At 40.1% G+C, this 18937-nt stretch overlaps 1 protein-coding gene across 33 annotated transcripts in view; it reads right to left on the bottom strand.

Annotated features, from left to right (window-relative positions):
* NRXN1 (neurexin 1) overlaps positions 1-18937 on the bottom strand; it is a 1287750-nt gene that overhangs the window by 594642 nt on the left and 674171 nt on the right. For all 33 annotated transcript variants that reach the window (XM_042451209.1, XM_042451219.1, XM_042451256.1 and 30 more), the window contains 2 exons: positions 18124-18297; positions 9476-9595 (listed from right to left, as the gene is read on the bottom strand). In XM_042451209.1, coding sequence (XP_042307143.1) covers positions 9476-9595; positions 18124-18297 — 294 coding nt within the window. The remainder of the gene's footprint in view (positions 1-9475; positions 9596-18123; positions 18298-18937) is intronic.

The following is an 18937-nucleotide window of genomic DNA, read 5'->3' as shown; positions in this document are numbered from 1 at the left end:
GGCCTGCCAGATGTTGTTCTACTGATACTCTCATCATCCCTCACCATTGTTTATGCTGCCAAGGACTGCTGAGATTTGCAGTCTAACTACATTGGAGGGCTACAGGATTCTCTGTCCTGTTCTAATCCTCTGGTGCACAAGGAACAGTTTCTATGGATGCAGTTTAATATTTCTCACAAAATGTTTTTGCTCTAATGTTTGGAGTCTTTCCTGTCAGATGGCTTTGTTCAGAAAAATATGAAACAGGAGAACTCTGGAGCTGCAATTATGTAGCTGAAATCCAAGGACACATGGTGTTAGCTCCAATATTGATTCTTGTCATTCTCAAGAACACATTGAGTAATTAAACAGAATGGATGATGGACCATAACCTTTTCATGGATGGGCCCTCTCAGTGACACAGAACAGTTTAAAAAAACAAAAACAAACCAAAGACTAATGGAATCTCAAAGGAGGATTTGGAATGAGGCTGAAGGGCTGAAACAAGTCAGCATTTAACCACCTCCCAAAGACTTTGAGAGCCAGTGTGGTGTAGTGTTTTGAGTACTGGATTATTACTATTGGAGACCAGGGTTCAAATCCCCTTCAGCCATGGAAACCCATAGGTGACCCTGGGTGAATCACACATTCTGAGCCTCACAGTAGGCTCAGAGTGCTATAGAATCATGGAATCATGTTTATCACACTATACTCTTAAAGTGCTACTATTCCACTTTGATTCCTCTAGCTGCCTCCTGTTGCATTCTGGGATTTGCAGTTTTAAGGAGGGGTATTTAGAATTCTCAGGCAGAGAAGTTCAGCTAGAGGAGTCAAAGTGGAATAGTAGCACTTTAAGAGTATAGTGTGATAAACAGAAGGGACTGCAAGGGCCATCCAGTCCAACCTCATTCTGCCATGCAGGAACTCCCAGTCAAAGCATCCCCAACAAATTATGTAATGGGGGTGTCCATCTACTTTGTAGAAAGACATACTATAGATTAATCCTATGGAAAATCACCACCTTGAGTCCTCAGAGGAAAGAAAGCAAAGACAACCCTCCTCTGAACAAATCTTGCCAAAGAAAACCCTGTGATAGGCTTGCATTAGCATCAACATAAATCAGAAATTACTTGAAGGCACACAGTATTCATGAACCTTACAAAAATTGTTTTTCCAGATAAAATCATCCTCTCTCAGTTATTTGCCCCAATGGTCCTTGCATGTTTATCCTCGATGGGTCAAATTGCAGTTTAGGCTTAATTTAGGTCTTAAATCCCATCCAGCAATGTTGAAGTCCTGATCCAATTCTTCCCTGGCAATTTCTACTACAAATTTTTAAAACTAGAGGAGATCCTTACAGACTTTTCAGGTGACATCTTGTCTAATTTTACCCCTAAATGACCCTAAAGGACATTTCATACCCCCAAAAGAGAAAATAGTGAGGTCTGCAACAATGAACTCTACTAAGAATTGACTGTGCCTTCAATATTTTACCACCCTGAATGCAGCTGTTTTTATCAGATTCCCAAAGTTAAGCAAGGTCAGACCTGACTGGTATTTGGATGGGAGATTACTAGGAAATACCTTATGTTCCCTACTTCCCTAGACACTCTCCATGCCATTATGTCAAGATTTTACATTTTGTTGTTATGGGCGGGGTACATACCGCCACTTTGCGGCGCTCTGCCACCGCTGCCAGTAGGTCCGCGGGGGAGCCGAAGCCTTCAGACGGCCGACGGCCGACTCCCGCGCGGACCGAAAAAGAAGCTCCAAAATGGAGCTTCTTTTTCCGTCACGTTTGCGACGTAGCGAGGCGGCAGGGGCGCACTCGCTATGTCACAAGGGACGCGATGCGTACGGACGCTCAGCGTCCGATATGCAAAGATGGTGCCGGCCATGTAGAAGGGCCAGCGCCATCTTGTATGGACGGAGTCCGTACTAGGCCCAGGGGCGTCTAAAAGAAACGCCCCTTTTTTAAAATGGGACGTCCTCCGGACGTCCCAAATGCCAGTGCAGAAAGCACCATTGTTGTCTGTCTTCAAGTCATTTCTGACTTATGGTGACCCTAATGCGAACTTATCATATGGTTTTGTTGATAAGATTTGTTCACAAGGGCATTTGCCTTTGCCTTCCTCTGCGGCTGAAAGAATATCATGTGCCCAAGGTCACACAATGGGTTTCCATGGCTGAGTGGGGATTCAAATCCTAGTCTCCAGAGTCACAGTCCAGCACTGAAACCACTGCAACATACTGGCTCTCATTTTACATACCAGATGAGTTATTCCATGGCTCGATAAAGTTATGCATCCAAGAACTTTGGAACTGAAAACTAAAATAAGAACTCACCAGAGAACGTGCAGACAGTAGCGAGGAACATTTGAAATAGAGGCTCTAATTTTGGGTCAGGATCATTTTCAACCCTGTGCTTATAGAAAAGCTTGCTGGTCTGGGAGAAGAACAGCTCAAATACTGAAAACCTGCTGTTACTAATACTTAGGATGTTCCAAAAGGGTTTCATGGGGGAGGGGAGGTTGTTTCTTAGAGAAGCAAGAATAGCCTCCCATTTGTGAGAGCCATCATTACGTGTCCTTTTTGCAGAGTTTCCTATATAATCCTAGTTTTCAGGAACACTTTTCTCCCCCTTACCACTTGCAGTTGTTCTGAACAATATAACACCTTCCATCATATCTCACCTCCTGAAGATTGTAGTGGCCCTGAAACTACAAGTGTCCCTATTATCATCAGAGAAAAGAAAGAGACAACATCCATGCCATCTCAGGCCAAACTGTTCTTCTGTTCCCACCCACTATCCACTTTCAGTGAACTACAAATAGGCTATGGACCATTGCAGCAATCAATGTTCGCTGGTTTATTTCACAGCAGAAGGTGTGCATTTTAACTTGGTAAGAGCTTGGAAGGAAGTTGCTATAAATCATTACTTATTTGTAATAGCTAGGACATGATTACATCATAATCTGATTGTAACTTCCTCAGCCATAAATTCACTCCTTTTGCAATGTAAATGCAACTTTCATTACCTGAGTCTAACAATGAATGTAAAAAAAATAAATTAGACTGTATATTCAACAAATCTCCTGAGTTTGGGAATGTAACATTTTTGCCCTTGGTCTTCCCCCAGGAAACTCAGCTTCCATATAGCTAATGGGGAATTCTGCAGGCTATAGTCCAAAAAAAGTAACACTGTCTTGTTTTGCTTACATGAACTGATTTGATGTTTTCTCCCATGTTTAGTCCCGTGGTTTTGATTAGATCAATTGAATCAATTGTTCAATCCTGAGTCAACAGATAGATAAACAGAATTTACACAATGGCTCTACTTTAGTTAAGGCTAACAGTAGGATTTAAGGCTCCTTAATCCACATTCTCAAGATATTTCAATGTTTTGAGCTCTGAGCATATTGCTTTTTTGTGTTATTTCTTCCTTTGTGCACCTAGCCATTTTCACTAACAATATTTTAGTTGTTTAGGTTGTAATTCCTTAAAGCTGTTCTCACAGTGTCACCTTATGCCACCTCACTGACCTCCTTCCATACCACACCATACAGGGTCGTTAGTAATGTGTTTTGTATTAATGTTGCTCACAAATTGTAATTCCCATATATCAGTAAATGTGATGGTAATAGTTATCACATAAGCAATTAGCAAAATTAAAATTATACTTTTAAATTACAATATCATATGCACAGCCTAAATGTATTTACATGCACATTGTATCGTATGGTTAAAGTGAAAATTTGGTAAGATGTGCTATTTAAGAAATTAAATTTTTTAAATTTTAACTTTTTAAAAAAATATTTAAAAAATGATTAAAACTTAAAATTTATTATTGTTGTTGTTGTTGTTATTATTATTATTATTATTTAAAAAACACGGGGCCTCTCTTTTCTCTTCCCACTGAGCTTTGCCCCACTGACACCATCTCTTCAGTGTATTAAAGGGATTCAGGCAAACACCACAGCCCATTTCTGTCAAAAGGCAGATATTTGGGGAGCAGTGGTGTCAACCCAACTCCTTAAGGTGTCACATGGTGCTGTCTCTGCACCCCATACCAACACCCCTGCCTGTACATCTGTGCCCCTAGTCATAGAAACATATGTCTGTGACTGGATGTTGGACTCTTTCAAACAAGTAACTAAATCTTTTCGAATCATACAAGAGCTACCCCGAACTGAGATTGGCAGATATATATTTCCCAGAATTTCAGCCATACAATTCCATATACCCTTCCATAGCTTACATATACGTCCAGCCAATATATTATCAGGAAAAATAGTAGCTATCACTTTGAAATTACTTCCAAAACCAGAACAATGGATTCCACCTCAACATTAAGAGGAACTTCCTGACAGTGAGGGCTGTTCAACAGTGGAACACACTCCCTCAGAGTGTAATGGAGTCTAACTCCTTGGAGGTCTTTAAACAGAGGCTGGATGGCCATCCGTTGGGGATGCTTTGACTGAGAGTTCCTGCATGGCAGGGGGTTGGACTGGATGGCCCTTGCGGTCTCTTCCAACTCTAGGATTCTACTTTTCATTTCTGGAGACACACTTAGAAAAATCACTTTTTGCACTGTAAGCCCCCAGATCCCCAGCCAAAATAGCCACTGGACTTGATGGCTGGATGATCTGATAGTTATACTGGAGCCTGGTGAAATCAGTTTTAGACAAGTATATAATCTCTGTACAGCTGTCTCCCAACTATTAAATTGCTATTGCTCTTGCCCATGATTTTTGTTCAGGTTCACTGCAATGGAAATTAAGTATAAAAATAATACAAATCTCAGAGAAAGGCATCATATGAAAGCTAGAGGTGACACAAAAGTCAAGCTGCCCTGAATTGAGGTCACCCTGGTTGACACAGTGAAAATATCAACTTTAGTGCAGTAACAATATTTGTGCAAGTTTCATTATCTATGTTAACTTCAATATATTGAGGAGATGCTGGCTGGAGATAAGTAACTAGGCAACGATTCTCGCATTACACATTGTTATTGTTTTGTGCCTTCAAGTCATTTCCAGCTTATGTTAGGCAAACCTAACATGGGGGTTTCTTGGCAAGATACTCAAGGAATTTCACCCTCATCAAATTCCAACTTCTTTATGAATGTATGTGTTTTTTCTCTATCTTAATAATGTATAATTTATTTTGTTGCACCATTTCCCAGAAAAGGTAAGTTAGTACCCTGTTGCCCTGTTCCAACAAACGTCATGGAAACTGGTTATTAGAGTAAACATTTTATGTATCTTCAAAACCCTCTCTCTGTGTGTGTGAACATACACATGCACGTTCATGCACATGGAATTGGTGGGAGAATGATGGCATTAATATATGAATTCAAAATCCCAAGTCAGCAGGGAACCTCAGCAATCAGAATACAGGCCTCAACTCAATTTTTCAACACCACAACAAAAGCAACTATGATATCTGTGAAGTGTAAAGATGTATCATTGAATACTATAGTTAGGATTGTCTATGCCATCATATTTCCCATTTCTACATATGGTTGTGAAAGCTGGACAGAAAGCTGAAGAAAGCTAGTAGGAAGAAAATAAACTAATTTGAAATATAGTGCTGAGCAAGAATTCTCTGGATACTGTGGACTGCTAAAAAAAGAAAAACCAATGGGTCTTACAGCAAACCAAGATGTCTAATATGAGACTGTCATACTCTGGCCATATCATGAGAAGACAACACTCACTAGAAAAGGTAATAATGTTTGGTAAGGTAGACGGCAGTAGAAAAAGGGGAAGGCCTCATTACAAATGGATAGGCACACTCAGGGGAGCTATGGCCAAGAGTGTGTGGGATCTGAACAGGTCTGTTGAAGGTCAGGGTGACTTGGAAGTCTTTCATCCATAGGGTCATCATAAGTTAAAATTTATGGCAGTTAACAACAACAAAACTTATTAAGTAATCAGCCGCAGTACAGAACCAAACCAAACTAACTTAAAGCTGCTTTATGAGTAGGATGGGTCAAAGTTACTTTGTACAAAATAATGAGTTTCTATAGTAGTTCCAAGACACACACACACTGTCCAAGTAGTCAGGAAGCACGAGCCATAGTCTTCTTCTACCATTTAGTGAAGCAATGCACTATAAAGGTGACAACATGTAACTACAGTTACATTGCATGAGGAATAAAATTATCACCCTCCCCACTTTTTGTGTGTGGAATTCAAAAGTCATGTTCTATTACAGAGTTGTTAGTGTCTCATGGTTCATTTTTGGCTCCTCCAGAATTCCAGAAGCTACATTATGTTTTTGTGGCTGCCATTTTGGGAAACTTTGAGGCCATTCAGGGACAGAGCTTTGATTCTTTTGAGGGGTAGAATCACCCCCAACAGCATTTCGTTATGTTGCTTCAAGTTGACCCTCATTTATGGCAGCCCAGTCACAGGAGATGTTAGGTTTACAAGATTTGTTCAGAGAGGCTTTGCCATTGCCTTCCTCTTAGGCTGAGACCATTATGACTTGCCCAGGGTCACTTAGTGGGTTTCTATGGCTGACTGGGAATTTGAACCCTAGTCTGCCAGGATCCTGGTCCTCAACCACTCAACCACTATACCATTCTGGCTCACCAACAGCATTCCACAATCCTGCAAAGTTGTTTCTATTTATTTTGATACATGGGTTTTATTTTATCAAAATGACTTTTGGGCTGAATTGTTCTGTGAGGAATCTTAGATCATGGGTGGCTTTGTGGGGCCACAATAGGAAACCTAAATGTGCTTCCCAAGGGCCACACTGAACCCTGAAATTCCCACAATTCCCACTAATATTTTATAGGCTTAAGGGTGTGAATTTTCTTTCAGCCATCTGTGGGGTTCCCAGATACTACTGCTTCCTTGCTCTATTATCAAACCATGAAGACTCATTTTAAATCAGTCTAATAATATACAATACACTTTAAAAGTATGCTTCATATTGATAGGGAAAAAAGGTTAATATGTGTAAATGTGATGTTTTCTGCAGATTGCAAAGGAGAAACACTGCTGATAATTTGAAAGACAGAAGAACCTTTTAGCAAATGTAAAGCTACTTCCTCTCTCTCACCCTCCCTCTGTGTCATGTCAGAACAGTGTGGAGTTAAATATTAAGCAGATCTTTTATCTGGTCCCTTTAATGGAAGAATGGGATACTTGAACTGCACTTAGAAGACTACATCACTATAAAAAAGAATACACAGATGATGCTGAAATAAGCATAAATCAGTTCTCATTGCAGACCCTCCCTCTTAAAGAATCTGGCATGTTGAGTCCAGCTTAGAATAAAAGCCAGTATGCCTGTGATACATTCAGCATTCCAATTGCTCATGAGATTGATCTGAGGCTCTTTCACACTACACAGGTATAGCACTGCAATTTCACATTAAATACCATGGTTCCATCCTATGGAATCCTAGGGTTTGCAGTTTGGTGAGGTACTATATCTCTCTGGCTGAGAATTCTAAATTTGTTGTTGATGTTAACTGCCCTTGAGTTGATCTCAACCCATGGCAACCCTGTGAATGAGACATCTCCCAGACCCCCTGACCTCCACTACTCTGCTTAGTTCCTGTACATTCATATTTGTGACTTCCTTAATAGAATCCATTCATCCAACATACAGCCTTCCTCTCTTTCTACTTCCCTCCACCTTTCCTAGCATTATTGGGGGGGTTTTCCAGTGAGTCATGATTTCTCATTATGTACAACAGCTTAAGTTTTGACATTATGACTTCCAGAGAGATTTCTAGCTTGATCTAGCTCTAGGACCCATTTATTTGGTTGTCCATGGGATCCTCAGCACTCTTCTCTAGCACCACATCTCAAATTAATTGATTTTCTTTCTATCTTGTTTAATCTCTCACATCCATACATGGTAATAGAGAACACAATAGCTTATATGATTCTAACTTTTGTGCTGAGTTCTATATCTTTCCCTTTTAGGATCTTTCCCACTTCTTACATAGCTGTCCTCCCCATTCTTCATCTTCCTCTGATTTCCTGGCTGCAGTCCCCATTTCTATCAATGTTTGAGCCTCTTTTACTATTTCTATTTCTTCATTGTCTATGTTGTAAATAACCACCCCCTAAATTCTAAATAGCCATTCCTAAAATGCATACTCCAGGATTCCACAGGATGTAGCTATGGCAGTTAAGGAGGACTCATAATGCTATAAAGGGTCCCTGCTATTACCTTCCTCTCATTAAGTTTTTCCCCTTTGCCATGCTAAATACGACATTGAATATGGAACTAGTAAGGTTGTAGCCAGTTTTACTCCACTTCCTGACACAGCATGGCTCTTGCTCTCCTACTCTGTCCCTGGTTCATGTAGAAGTCAGAGACATAGCCACGTTAGTCAGGAATATCAGTATGCTAAAGGATTTTGCACCACCTTTGAGACTAACTGTGTCAAAGTAGTCATAGCATGAGCTTTCATAGACTCAGTCTCCATGCATCTGAGGATGTAGGCTGAGTCTATGAACATGCGGGTTCATGTCGTGTTTGCAGTTTTGCTAAGTGATGGTGTAGAATAGCTTTCAGGAGTTTAATCAAATATTTGGTCTCTCTCTCTCTCTCTCTCTCTCTCTCTCACTTTCCCATCTATGTGGTTGTATACATTGGTACATCATGACAAGGTAAAGCATTCATGGAAAATTTTATACACACACACACACACACGTACGTTGAGGTAGTGATAGCCACTTCTATGATTTCAGTGGTCAAAAACATGTACCTTTGTTTAGAGGACCAGCTGCCATTTCCTCCCATTTCCAGCTTAGATACCACAAACCCTTTCCTAGCTGAACATGAGCTCCTATCAAAAACTCCTCCCAACTCCAAGTAGAAATTTCCCCGCTATGATAAACTGGATGGATATGAACTTCACCTCTAGTCTACTCATTGTACTGATTCACCTAAAACCTAAAATATGATTTCTTAACCCAAGGGTTTTACAATTGTAAGCAATACCAGAATTTATCTAGATGCCATTTAAGTGGAATAAAACCACAAGTTATTAATATATCTTTTTTGAGAGACACATTTCATGTCACCTAAGCTTCTTGCTTCCGGAAGTTAATGAGGGGTGTCAACCCCTTTCACTGTAATTACAACCTGCATGATACAATGTTACAAAATTACAATATAACTCAAGTATGGGAACTGAAAGAATCCCCCCTTTCCCTTACACAAACCAAGAACAAGAAATAGATAGTACATTTTATGCAAAGAACATATTCAAACATCAGTATTAGACGGAAATTTTAGCATCACAGTTCCAAAGTCCTCCTATATATCTGCGAATATATTTCAGTTGTGCATTGCAAACTGATTTTTTTTTTTAAATTACTCCTTGGAGAGCATGCCAGCTCAATTAAATGTATAATATTAAAATAATGCACCATTTTAGACACTTGCTTCCAATGCTACTTGCCTTAGAGCCCTTAAGACTTTTAAACTGAGAGACAGAGAGAGTCTTTAATGTACTCACGGTCATTGCACAGTGTTCCACTGAAAGAGGTCATGCTACAGTCACAGCTGAATCCATCCCATTGCTGTAAGCAGACTCCTTGGTTTGCACATGAGTCCTCTTGGCATGTTGTGCTGGGACCTAACAGGAGAACACATAGAAAAAAAGAAGAAGAAAACATGGACTTCTGTCTTTCACAGTTATCACACGTGCCATTGGATCACACAGGGTAGTTGCCAACATCTCATAATTGAAGAGCAAACCAAAGGAAAACCCCGAGAACAGGATTTGTGGTCACTTTTTTAAAAAAAACTACTCATTAAAAATCCCATACAGTTTTTGGTTCAAAGAGTGGAGGGACGTAAAGGGATGAGTTCATTCAGAAATATAACAAAATAAGAGAGCTAACTCAAGCAAAATGAGGTGGTTGTAAATATCTGTAATTTTACTTCAGCATCTATGATATTTTCTCTTCAGCATGATGAGTTCTGCAGGTACTGTGGAAAACAGAATATAAAACTATTTTTTAAAAAATGGAAAGAAAAACAAGCTAGAAAAAGAAATGTTCTGCCATCCAAGCAATGATTTGATGAAGAGCTATGGCCTGAATCCTACTGGGTACTCTGGACTAGAGTAGACCTATTAAATCATTTGTTCACTGCTGATTCAACACATTGGGAAATCCTATGGATTCACTTGGTCTCCTCTAGCAGATACTAGCAATAAGATTCAGAACATGTGGAAAGTCAAGCGATGTTTGGGTTGGTCTTTGCATTTAAAATATATTTGTATATATCTAAATTGTGCCTTGGTTTATTAGCAGGAATGTTGGCAAGTATCTTTTTACATGCTTTAAATTATCCCATGCAGGGTTTAAAAAAAATGGGAAGGAGGGAATCAGCCAACTAATGCACAGGCATGCTCAAAAGTGACATCACACATGAGAAACAAAGCTATTCTATTTCTAGAGATCATAAACTAGACCATTGGAAGTGGGGGGAAAGAACGTAAAGAAAAAGGCATGATCAAAGCACTAAAGCAATCACTATACAAACAGACACAAGACTGAAAGCCTTTATGCAAAATATCCTGTAAGAGGAAGAGTTCCCTGCATCATATATTTTAAAGAGAAAAAATAGGGGGGGGGGAATCTGATGCAATGTAAATGTGCATCAGCACCAAGGTGGCTGATGTTTCCCAATGTACCTTTGGTTGGGTTTCAGTCTTGTTTAATATATACAAGGGCCATCTACCTTGCAAATCAGCTTTCATCAATGCAACTTTGTCAGCAAAATAAAAAAAGCAAAATATATTCAATGTTAGTAAGCAAATATCAAAATGGCAGCAAACACAGAAAGACTCTTCAGAGAAAAACGTGCATGCTGCTCTTTAAAGAGGAATTCCATGTAATGCAAATAAATTAATGCTAATAGACATAAATCTCCAGGCAAGCCAAAATGAGAATGCAGTAATTTGCCAGCATTTGACTACAAATATAATGGTTAATTGAGCTGATGACATGTAATGAAAGAAAATTAAAACCATGTCTTTCCATAGGACAGTTGCAAACATATTAGCGACGGGAATGCATGGTTTAATCCTGACTGGCCATTTGTCATATTCAGAGGCAGCCTGTTCCATCTTTAGCACATTTTGTTTTCCCATCATCCTGTTCACTAGGCCTTCTGCTGGAAATGACAGAATTAGGACTGAAATTAATGCCAAGAATTGTGTATTGCCCTGCCAGCATGCACCAAGGTAAGGTTGAAAAAGAGCTCAGATTTGCAATTGCATTTTTCCTTCAAGGATCACGTTATTCCACATTCCTGTATGGAAGCCACTGGCTTCCTTTTAGTGAAATTGTCTCAGTGGAAGCAGCTAGCCATCTAAGTACAATGGGCCCTTGCCTCACGTGGGGAAACCGTTTCTCCCCCTACCCCCCAGTAAGGTGAATTTTGCCTATGCTCAAGCCCCATTCATTTGAATGGGGCTCGTGCGCGGTGACACGGCAGTGCGGCAGCGTGTGGGGTGGCGCGGGCACATGCCCCATTCATTTGAATAGGACATGCTGCCCCTTGCGCCCCGCGCGCTCCCCGCGGCTTGAGCACGTACGCTCAAGTCCACGTAAAGCTGTAAAATGTCTACACAAGTGTCCAATTTTAGTGTGTGTTGTGGTTTTTAGCTCAAAAGCAAACTGGTGTGGGGGCCAGTAGGCAGCCATCCATCAGGTAAATGGGGCAGAACTTGAATGAGGACACAAAGTCAGAGTAAGAAGCTATACAGGCCCAAATTCAGCATGACAAATTCCTAGAGCAATTTGAAACTAGCTAAAAAAGAGCCACAGTCAATGATGGTTGGTGACCTCCATGTCCTCCAAGTTAACAGAGGCAGCAAATCCACTAAAGGAGATTTCTCAGGTGTTGAACTTCATATGGAGACAAGGTTCAGCATCTTGGAACCCGTACAGACAGGCCAAAATAAAGTTGCTTTGGGTCACTTTGGAGGTACGCTGTTTAAATGATGCATGCGTTCTAAGAGGCTAGAAGCTGTGCCAAAGCCATGTTCCAGTCCTAAGGACTTGAAGGCAGCTTTGGTGCAGTTTCTGGCCTCTTAAGATGTATGTGTCATTTAAACAGCATACCTCTAAAGTAACTCAAACCAGCTTTATTTTGGCCTGTCTGTATGGGCCCTTGGATAGCTTTGATAAAGTTCAGGCCAATACACAGAGCTGATTTATAACTCTGCTGATATGGAAGCCATTGACAGGCCAACCAATTCCAGACTAGGCATGGAGGTATTTATCTCATTCTCAAGAAAGAGAAATGTCACATTTTTTCTTCCCCACTGTGTGAAATTAGGAGAGTATTGGCACATTTTTCAATAGCTTGTCCCATTTCAGAATTTTGTCTCACTGCAAATTTTGCAAGGGTTTTCCATGCAGAGAAATAAAAAAACTTATCCTCCCCCATGCCAAAATTCATTATTTGTGCATTTTATTCATTCTGCTGTTATTCTGGGGCTGAGAAAAGGAATAACTTCTTACGCTGGGGTAAAACATTCTATTGCAGTTTATTGTTTTTCCCCTGCCAGGTATTTTGTCAAGAATGAGTAAATGTGCAAATATTTTTATAACCCTTAAATCTAGAGCAGTGAAACGAATGGCCAGTAGAGCACCTCTGAAGCCCAGCTACTAGTGCCCTCTGCTGGCAAGACAGCAGACTTGGATCCTATTGAAAAACTTTTGATCTGAGACTGGTTCATTTTGTCAATATTGCAGTTTATCTCCTAGAAGATTATGAGGTATTCATACAGATCTAGAGAAGTAAATTAGCTATTTATTGATCTAGATCTATATCTAGCAAAATATACACACATATTATGCAGGCACATACATATGCCACGCTGGCTAGGATCCAAAACACTGGTATACAATCAGACTTATTCACATTTGGCTCTTGCACATTACACAGTTATAACACTATGATCCCCCTTTAACTGCCATGGCAACATCCTATGGATTTTGTAGTTTGGGAAGATACTTGAGTAATTCCCATCAAATTTTCTTTGTGCATGTGCGAGAGGCTGTCAACATGCTCTGAGCATGCCAAAACATCATTGGGGCCAAATGTGGTCTATCAATCACATGGGGCCAATCTGTGGTTTTAACAGCTTTGTGGGCAGATAGTTCACATAACATGGAGATTCCCTGTGTATGCAGCAGGCTAGTGTGAATGTTACTTGATAGTCTTGGGAAGCTGCTTCTCAGTTGGGATTCTCTACATTCTGGAATGGGTCACTTTGTGGGGTTTTCCATTCTTAGGGAGAATTTTAGTGTCATTACCAGATGCCTACAGGAGCCAACTCTGATATAAACACTTTTCGTAGGAGCCCTATAGCAAACCACACTAATCTCTTAGACTGGTTTTAGAGAATCCTCCTTTCAAACAAGGATGAGCAAATGGTCAGAGGTTAGGAGGTACATCAGTCCCTCATGAGACTTTGGAGGACTGCCTCCCAATTGAACCCCCATCAAAAATATATTTTTTCATCAACATGCCTTCTAGGGGTTATGGGATCCACATTTTAAATCCCAGTACATTTTAAGAAAAGCCCTCTCCTGGGCCTAAAATGGCTTGCAGGTAGGATATGCTGACAATGCTCCCGTGATTCCTAGAGAGTGTTTGAGGGCAATTTGTGATAACCCCTGTAGGAACATGGGGACCATAAAAATGATCTGGTGGGGGTTTACATGTGATCTACAAGCCACACATTACCCAAATTACAAGTACTGTCTACTGTGATGCAATGTGTGAATAGAGCCTCAGGAAAGGTGTCTCAGTGAGGCGCTGCAATGTGAGTCTTTTTGCATTCTAAGCCATGATATTGAGCAAATGTCTGTTCAAGCAGAGGGTTAAGCAAGGCAAGGAATTTTTAGAGGGCTGAAGAAATGAATATCTCTCACCAGTGGCATTGCTACCTCTGCTGTCACCTGGTGCAGTGACGGCGGGGGGGGGGGGGGTTGCCGGGGGGCATGTTTGGCCCCTCACTGTGGTGGCACCAATCTATTCACAAAGAGACTGGTGCCACCACAGAAAATTCAGGAGGGGCACACACAGCCCCCTCTTTCACTGTGGTGGCATTGGCCTCCTCATAAGATCAGCATCACTGCAGAAAGGTAGGGAGGGTTGTGCTTGGCCCCCTTCTCTCCCCACAGCAGTAGGAGGGCCTGACCAGGTGTCACCCCTCTTCTGGGGTGTCACCAGGTTCAATCTGCACCCACTCATCCCTGTAGTGATGCCATTGTCTCTCACATTAATCGGTAGATCATAGGCCATGGTAAGGGTACATAGACGTTAACACAACCAAATAAGAGTACTGAGAATGGAGGAAAGTAGATTAATGTCCCTTCTCCTTTTGTGTCATGTCTTTTTAGATAGTAAGCTTGAGGGCAGGAAACCGTCTAATTAAAATAATAATTGTAAGCCGCTCTGATAGCCTTTAGCCTCTGATAAAATAAAATAAACAATGTGAAGTCTAGAAAGCATGAAAACATCACCATGTGTGTGAGGACAATACTGTGCTGTTCAAGCCTACCACAGATACACTCCCAATGGAGTTGAAAGAAAGGAGTGAGGAAAGAGTGAGCAGTGCAAACCAATAACTAACACAACTAACAGTAGCTGCATGGCAACTCAGTGTGTCAAGTACTGAAGTGAGAAGGAAAAGAGAACAGAAATATGTCCTTCGGAACACTAGAAAGTCCAGGAATGAGGACAGTTTTTTCTGAAAAGATCTAATTAATGATAGCTATGATCTCTTGCACACCACACAAATATGTTATCTTAACTAGGTATAAATGAGGTATTTACAATTCTCTACCAGGGATGTCTAGTGCCTCAAAAATAAAATAAAAATGATACCTTCCAGGATTCCATAGGATGGAGTCATGGCAGCCTGAAATGGTTTTAAAGTGCTAGAATTATCTGGTGTGAAAGAGACTGAGCCAGGCGGCCTCTTCCAGTCCCCATCTCCCTACTACAATAATTTTTTAAAGGGCAGACTTTCAACCTGGAGACCACCACTTCTCCATTTACTAAATGCCTGCATTGGTGGGAATATTCAGACAGTTGATGCCTTTAGAAGCAAATAAGCTAGTTGCTCATTAAGATCTGGCTTCAGTATTGTAGTTATTAGTGCTCTTTGCTTAAAAAATTCAGATTCAGATGATTCCTGGTTAGTGGACAGTGGGCCATCAAAAGTTCTGATGCTTCTGTGTGCAGTGATATTATCCTTCCGGCCCCATTGGTGCCCACATCACTAATGGTATTCTAGCCCATGACACTTGCCGAAAGTGGCCACTACCACTGCTTCTCCAAATGTCAGCTCTTCAAATACCCAGCTTCTTCCTTCAGGAGCCTTTATTTCTCTGAATTTTGGTTGCTTTTTTAAATGAAGAGATAAATGTGGGTTGAGTTGAGAACTAAGCATGCCAAAAGAAACCACTAGTTATCACTGTTTTGAGTTCATGCCACACTTTGCTTGTGTCTGTCCAACTTACATCCTCAACACCCTCATTTTTTGTTGTGTGAATTGTCTTGAATTTCTGGATCTCCATCACTTACTCCATTTTATTTTTTCAGTAACTTGGACTGATCAAAATTGTGATCTTTAAGAATTTGGGCACTACGTCATCAAGAAGCTATTTAAATACCAGGCTCTAATCACTGACAGCATACACCACCTTCTGCTTCGCCCTCTCACCTGCATTAGAATTTGTTATTTACACAGATTTACCAAATAACGTGAAATTAGCTTTAGATGTTTAGATATTATACATTTATTTACACCTTCGTTATTCAATGGGTAATCATCAAATTAAAATTAGAATTCATGTCACAAGAATATAAAAGTCAAACAGAAAATTGCAACATGGAGCCAGATTAAGGCATATGAGTAAACATGAGAGAAAGAAGAGACAGAAAAAGTTGATTTTCATTTTTTGGGCCCCCAAAGGTGGGAGCTCTCCAGATGTTGTTGGACTGCAACTTCCATCAGTCCTAGCCAACACAGTCTATGGTGAGGAGTGTTAAGGTCTGTAGTCCAACAGAATCTGAGAGCTGCATGCTCCTCACCTATGATTTAAATCTGATTCCTATTTCTAACCAGACTTAACCCAATGCATACATGAATTTACATGAGTGTTCACATATGATTCAACAGCTGAGTCAATGAATCTACTCTATCTTGAAACTGAATTTAGACTTTGGTGTTTATCTGTTTGGATCAAATTAACTTTTTAATTCAATGAAAATATACCTTGATAATTTTCATCAACAACTTATTGCAATATGATTTCTGGAAGATAAGTAATAGATAGGTATTTGGAAAGTAGATTTGTGAACCATCAAACACCAAGGAGAGAAATCAGATTAACTGAAATAATTCTGTTATTTCCACTACAAATATCCATTTCCCACAACTGAATGGACTGTGTGTTCATTCACAAATTCTTATATTTCTACGACTTCACATAAAATTTATAGGGGAAAATGCATGCCAAAACATGCATACATAGTAAAAAAAATGTATGCAAATGTGCTTTAGTGAAGTCAATAGAAAAATGCATCTATTTGAGTGGGGAAATGTGTGGAACTTGAACCAAACAAAAATGCTGTGTGAAGAATGCTGCAAGAATAAGATCTACAAATTTTCACATCTCTATCAAATCTCATTTACATGCAGTTGTATAATGCACTCACTACACCATCTTTCTGCTGAATACCCACACTGTGTAACCAATACTGTATCTGTTTATTCTAGTGCATCTGTCAATGTGATAGTTGTGTAAGTAGCACTCTGCTTATACAAAAATGAATTAAATATCTCTGTTGCACAAAGACCAAAAGGTACAAGCAGATCTGTAAAGGAACTTAGATATGTGTTTGCCACTAACAGGATTCTGCCCCTTAACTAACTCCAAATTTATCTTAATATGCCTTTTAACCACCGGAGCAGCAACTGTAGATTTGGACTTGTACAGGGGACCTAAGGTAGATTACTAAAACAAGGAAGATACAGACATCCTTACAAATCTAATGTGGATTCATGGGGAACTGCATCCAGTAGCACATTCGGATCCTATGGGAGGTAGAGGGGCAATCGATCCTTACTGGCTTCAAGAGCCTGAGTTTCCCTGAGGATTTACATTTTTTATTCAGATGCTCCATACCTGGTAACATAGAAGGAGCTGCCTAATACTTTGAGAAGTACTGGTCTTGGTATGTCCAAAGCCAGTTGGTTTCTGTTTCAGTATATCCCACTTGAGATTACTTGTGGGGAGGTGGAGGGGTTGGACCAACTTTGTGATTCTTAATGTAAAATGAAACATGAAGTCACATACTGCCCACCTAACCTGAAGATCTTTTGAAGATCTTCAACACCACCTTTGTTTTCATGTAGTCTCATACAGACATCAATGACAGGGGGTTTAACAGGGTCATAGTGAGCCTTGATCAAAGGCTGGTAAGCTGAGGTCTTGCTTTCTACACTGCAAGTTGTACAGGCATGAAATGCAGCAACAAAACAATCCAAGAAAACATAGGTATATGAGACTATAAAAAGCCTTGAAGTAAATTTGAGACCTTACTAGCACCTTAACATCTCATTGACACATGCAACCTATGCTAAAAAACAAAAAACAAAAAACAAAACCTGTGCATCTAAATTAAATTAGCTAATTTAGACACTAACTACCATCTAAGCACCATGATGATATAAAGTTGCTGCACAGGAGCTAATTATCACAACAATTAATTAAAATGCAGCACAAACAAAACAGAGACATGGAAATCAGCTTGTTGGTGGCTGTGCCGATTATATTCAGGAAGATAAGTTAATGTTCTCAAGTTCAATTTGTGTTTTAGGCAATCAACGTACATTTCTCTCTCAACAGCATTCACCTTCATTAATAATGTAAAACAGGTCCAGCTTACAACTGTAGCACAGCACAAATTGATGACAGTGGCTAAGACAAGGAACTGTCATCATCTAAGTACAAATAAACACAGCACAGCGGGGGAGATGCTATTGCACCCCTATGATGAGATATAGGGTAATTTATTTTACATTACAAGAGGTTGTGACAAAACTACAAAATAATTGCTCCATACCTTCACATCCTCGTTCTATCTGCCCATTGCAAAACAGAGCATCTGAGATCAAATCTGGGAGACGTCCATTCAGATCCACTGAGGCAAGGCAGCCTTGAAAGCCTTCCTTGGCATGGACCAATTTGGGCAAGGATTTGTAGGTCTCCTTTGCAACTCCTCCAATATACAAGTCACCTGTGAAGCCCAAGCACACACTTAGTCATATTTGTTTGAATTGTCCATATTAAAACATTTGTATAATGTAGAATTATACTCAAGGCCGTCAAACATGTTAAAATATATCAGTTTAGACAATGATATAAAACTCTTAGATAAATACAATAATCAAAGCAAAAAACAACAAAACCACAGCAACAAGAGTGAAGGAGTAAAGATATCAATTGACTAATAGTTCTTGAAAACTGGATAACCTTCATCTGAACAAAGACGAGTAAGAGGAGAAGCATTGTTCCAAATGGTGTTGATAAATAATGATACAACCAGGGATGGCTGGTGGACCTGCCACTGTGCGGGTGCCAAACCACATTGGATTTTATTGCTGCACCACCCACACCTGCTCCAAATAGAACAGGAGCTCTGCTGAGTACTCCTGCTCAACCCTGAATACCTACAGAAAGAGTAGTAGTAAAATGCAGTGGCTTCACCATCACACAGTAGTGGATTCACTGTCTGAGCTTGGATACAACCAACCAGAACAATCTGGGGAAAACAAAATGGTAACCAAAAAGAAGAGTTTTGTGATTCCCATCACTCCTTCTGGCAGTGGCAAAATTAAAACACATAAAAAAAAACTCTTTAGAAATTAATAGGAAGG

The sequence above is a fragment of the Sceloporus undulatus genome, chromosome 1, assembly GCF_019175285.1.
Source record: "Sceloporus undulatus isolate JIND9_A2432 ecotype Alabama chromosome 1, SceUnd_v1.1, whole genome shotgun sequence".
Lineage (NCBI taxonomy): Eukaryota > Metazoa > Chordata > Lepidosauria > Squamata > Phrynosomatidae > Sceloporus > Sceloporus undulatus.
The sequence above is the reverse complement of the archived record's forward strand: the minus strand, read 5'-3'. Positions and strand labels throughout refer to the sequence as shown.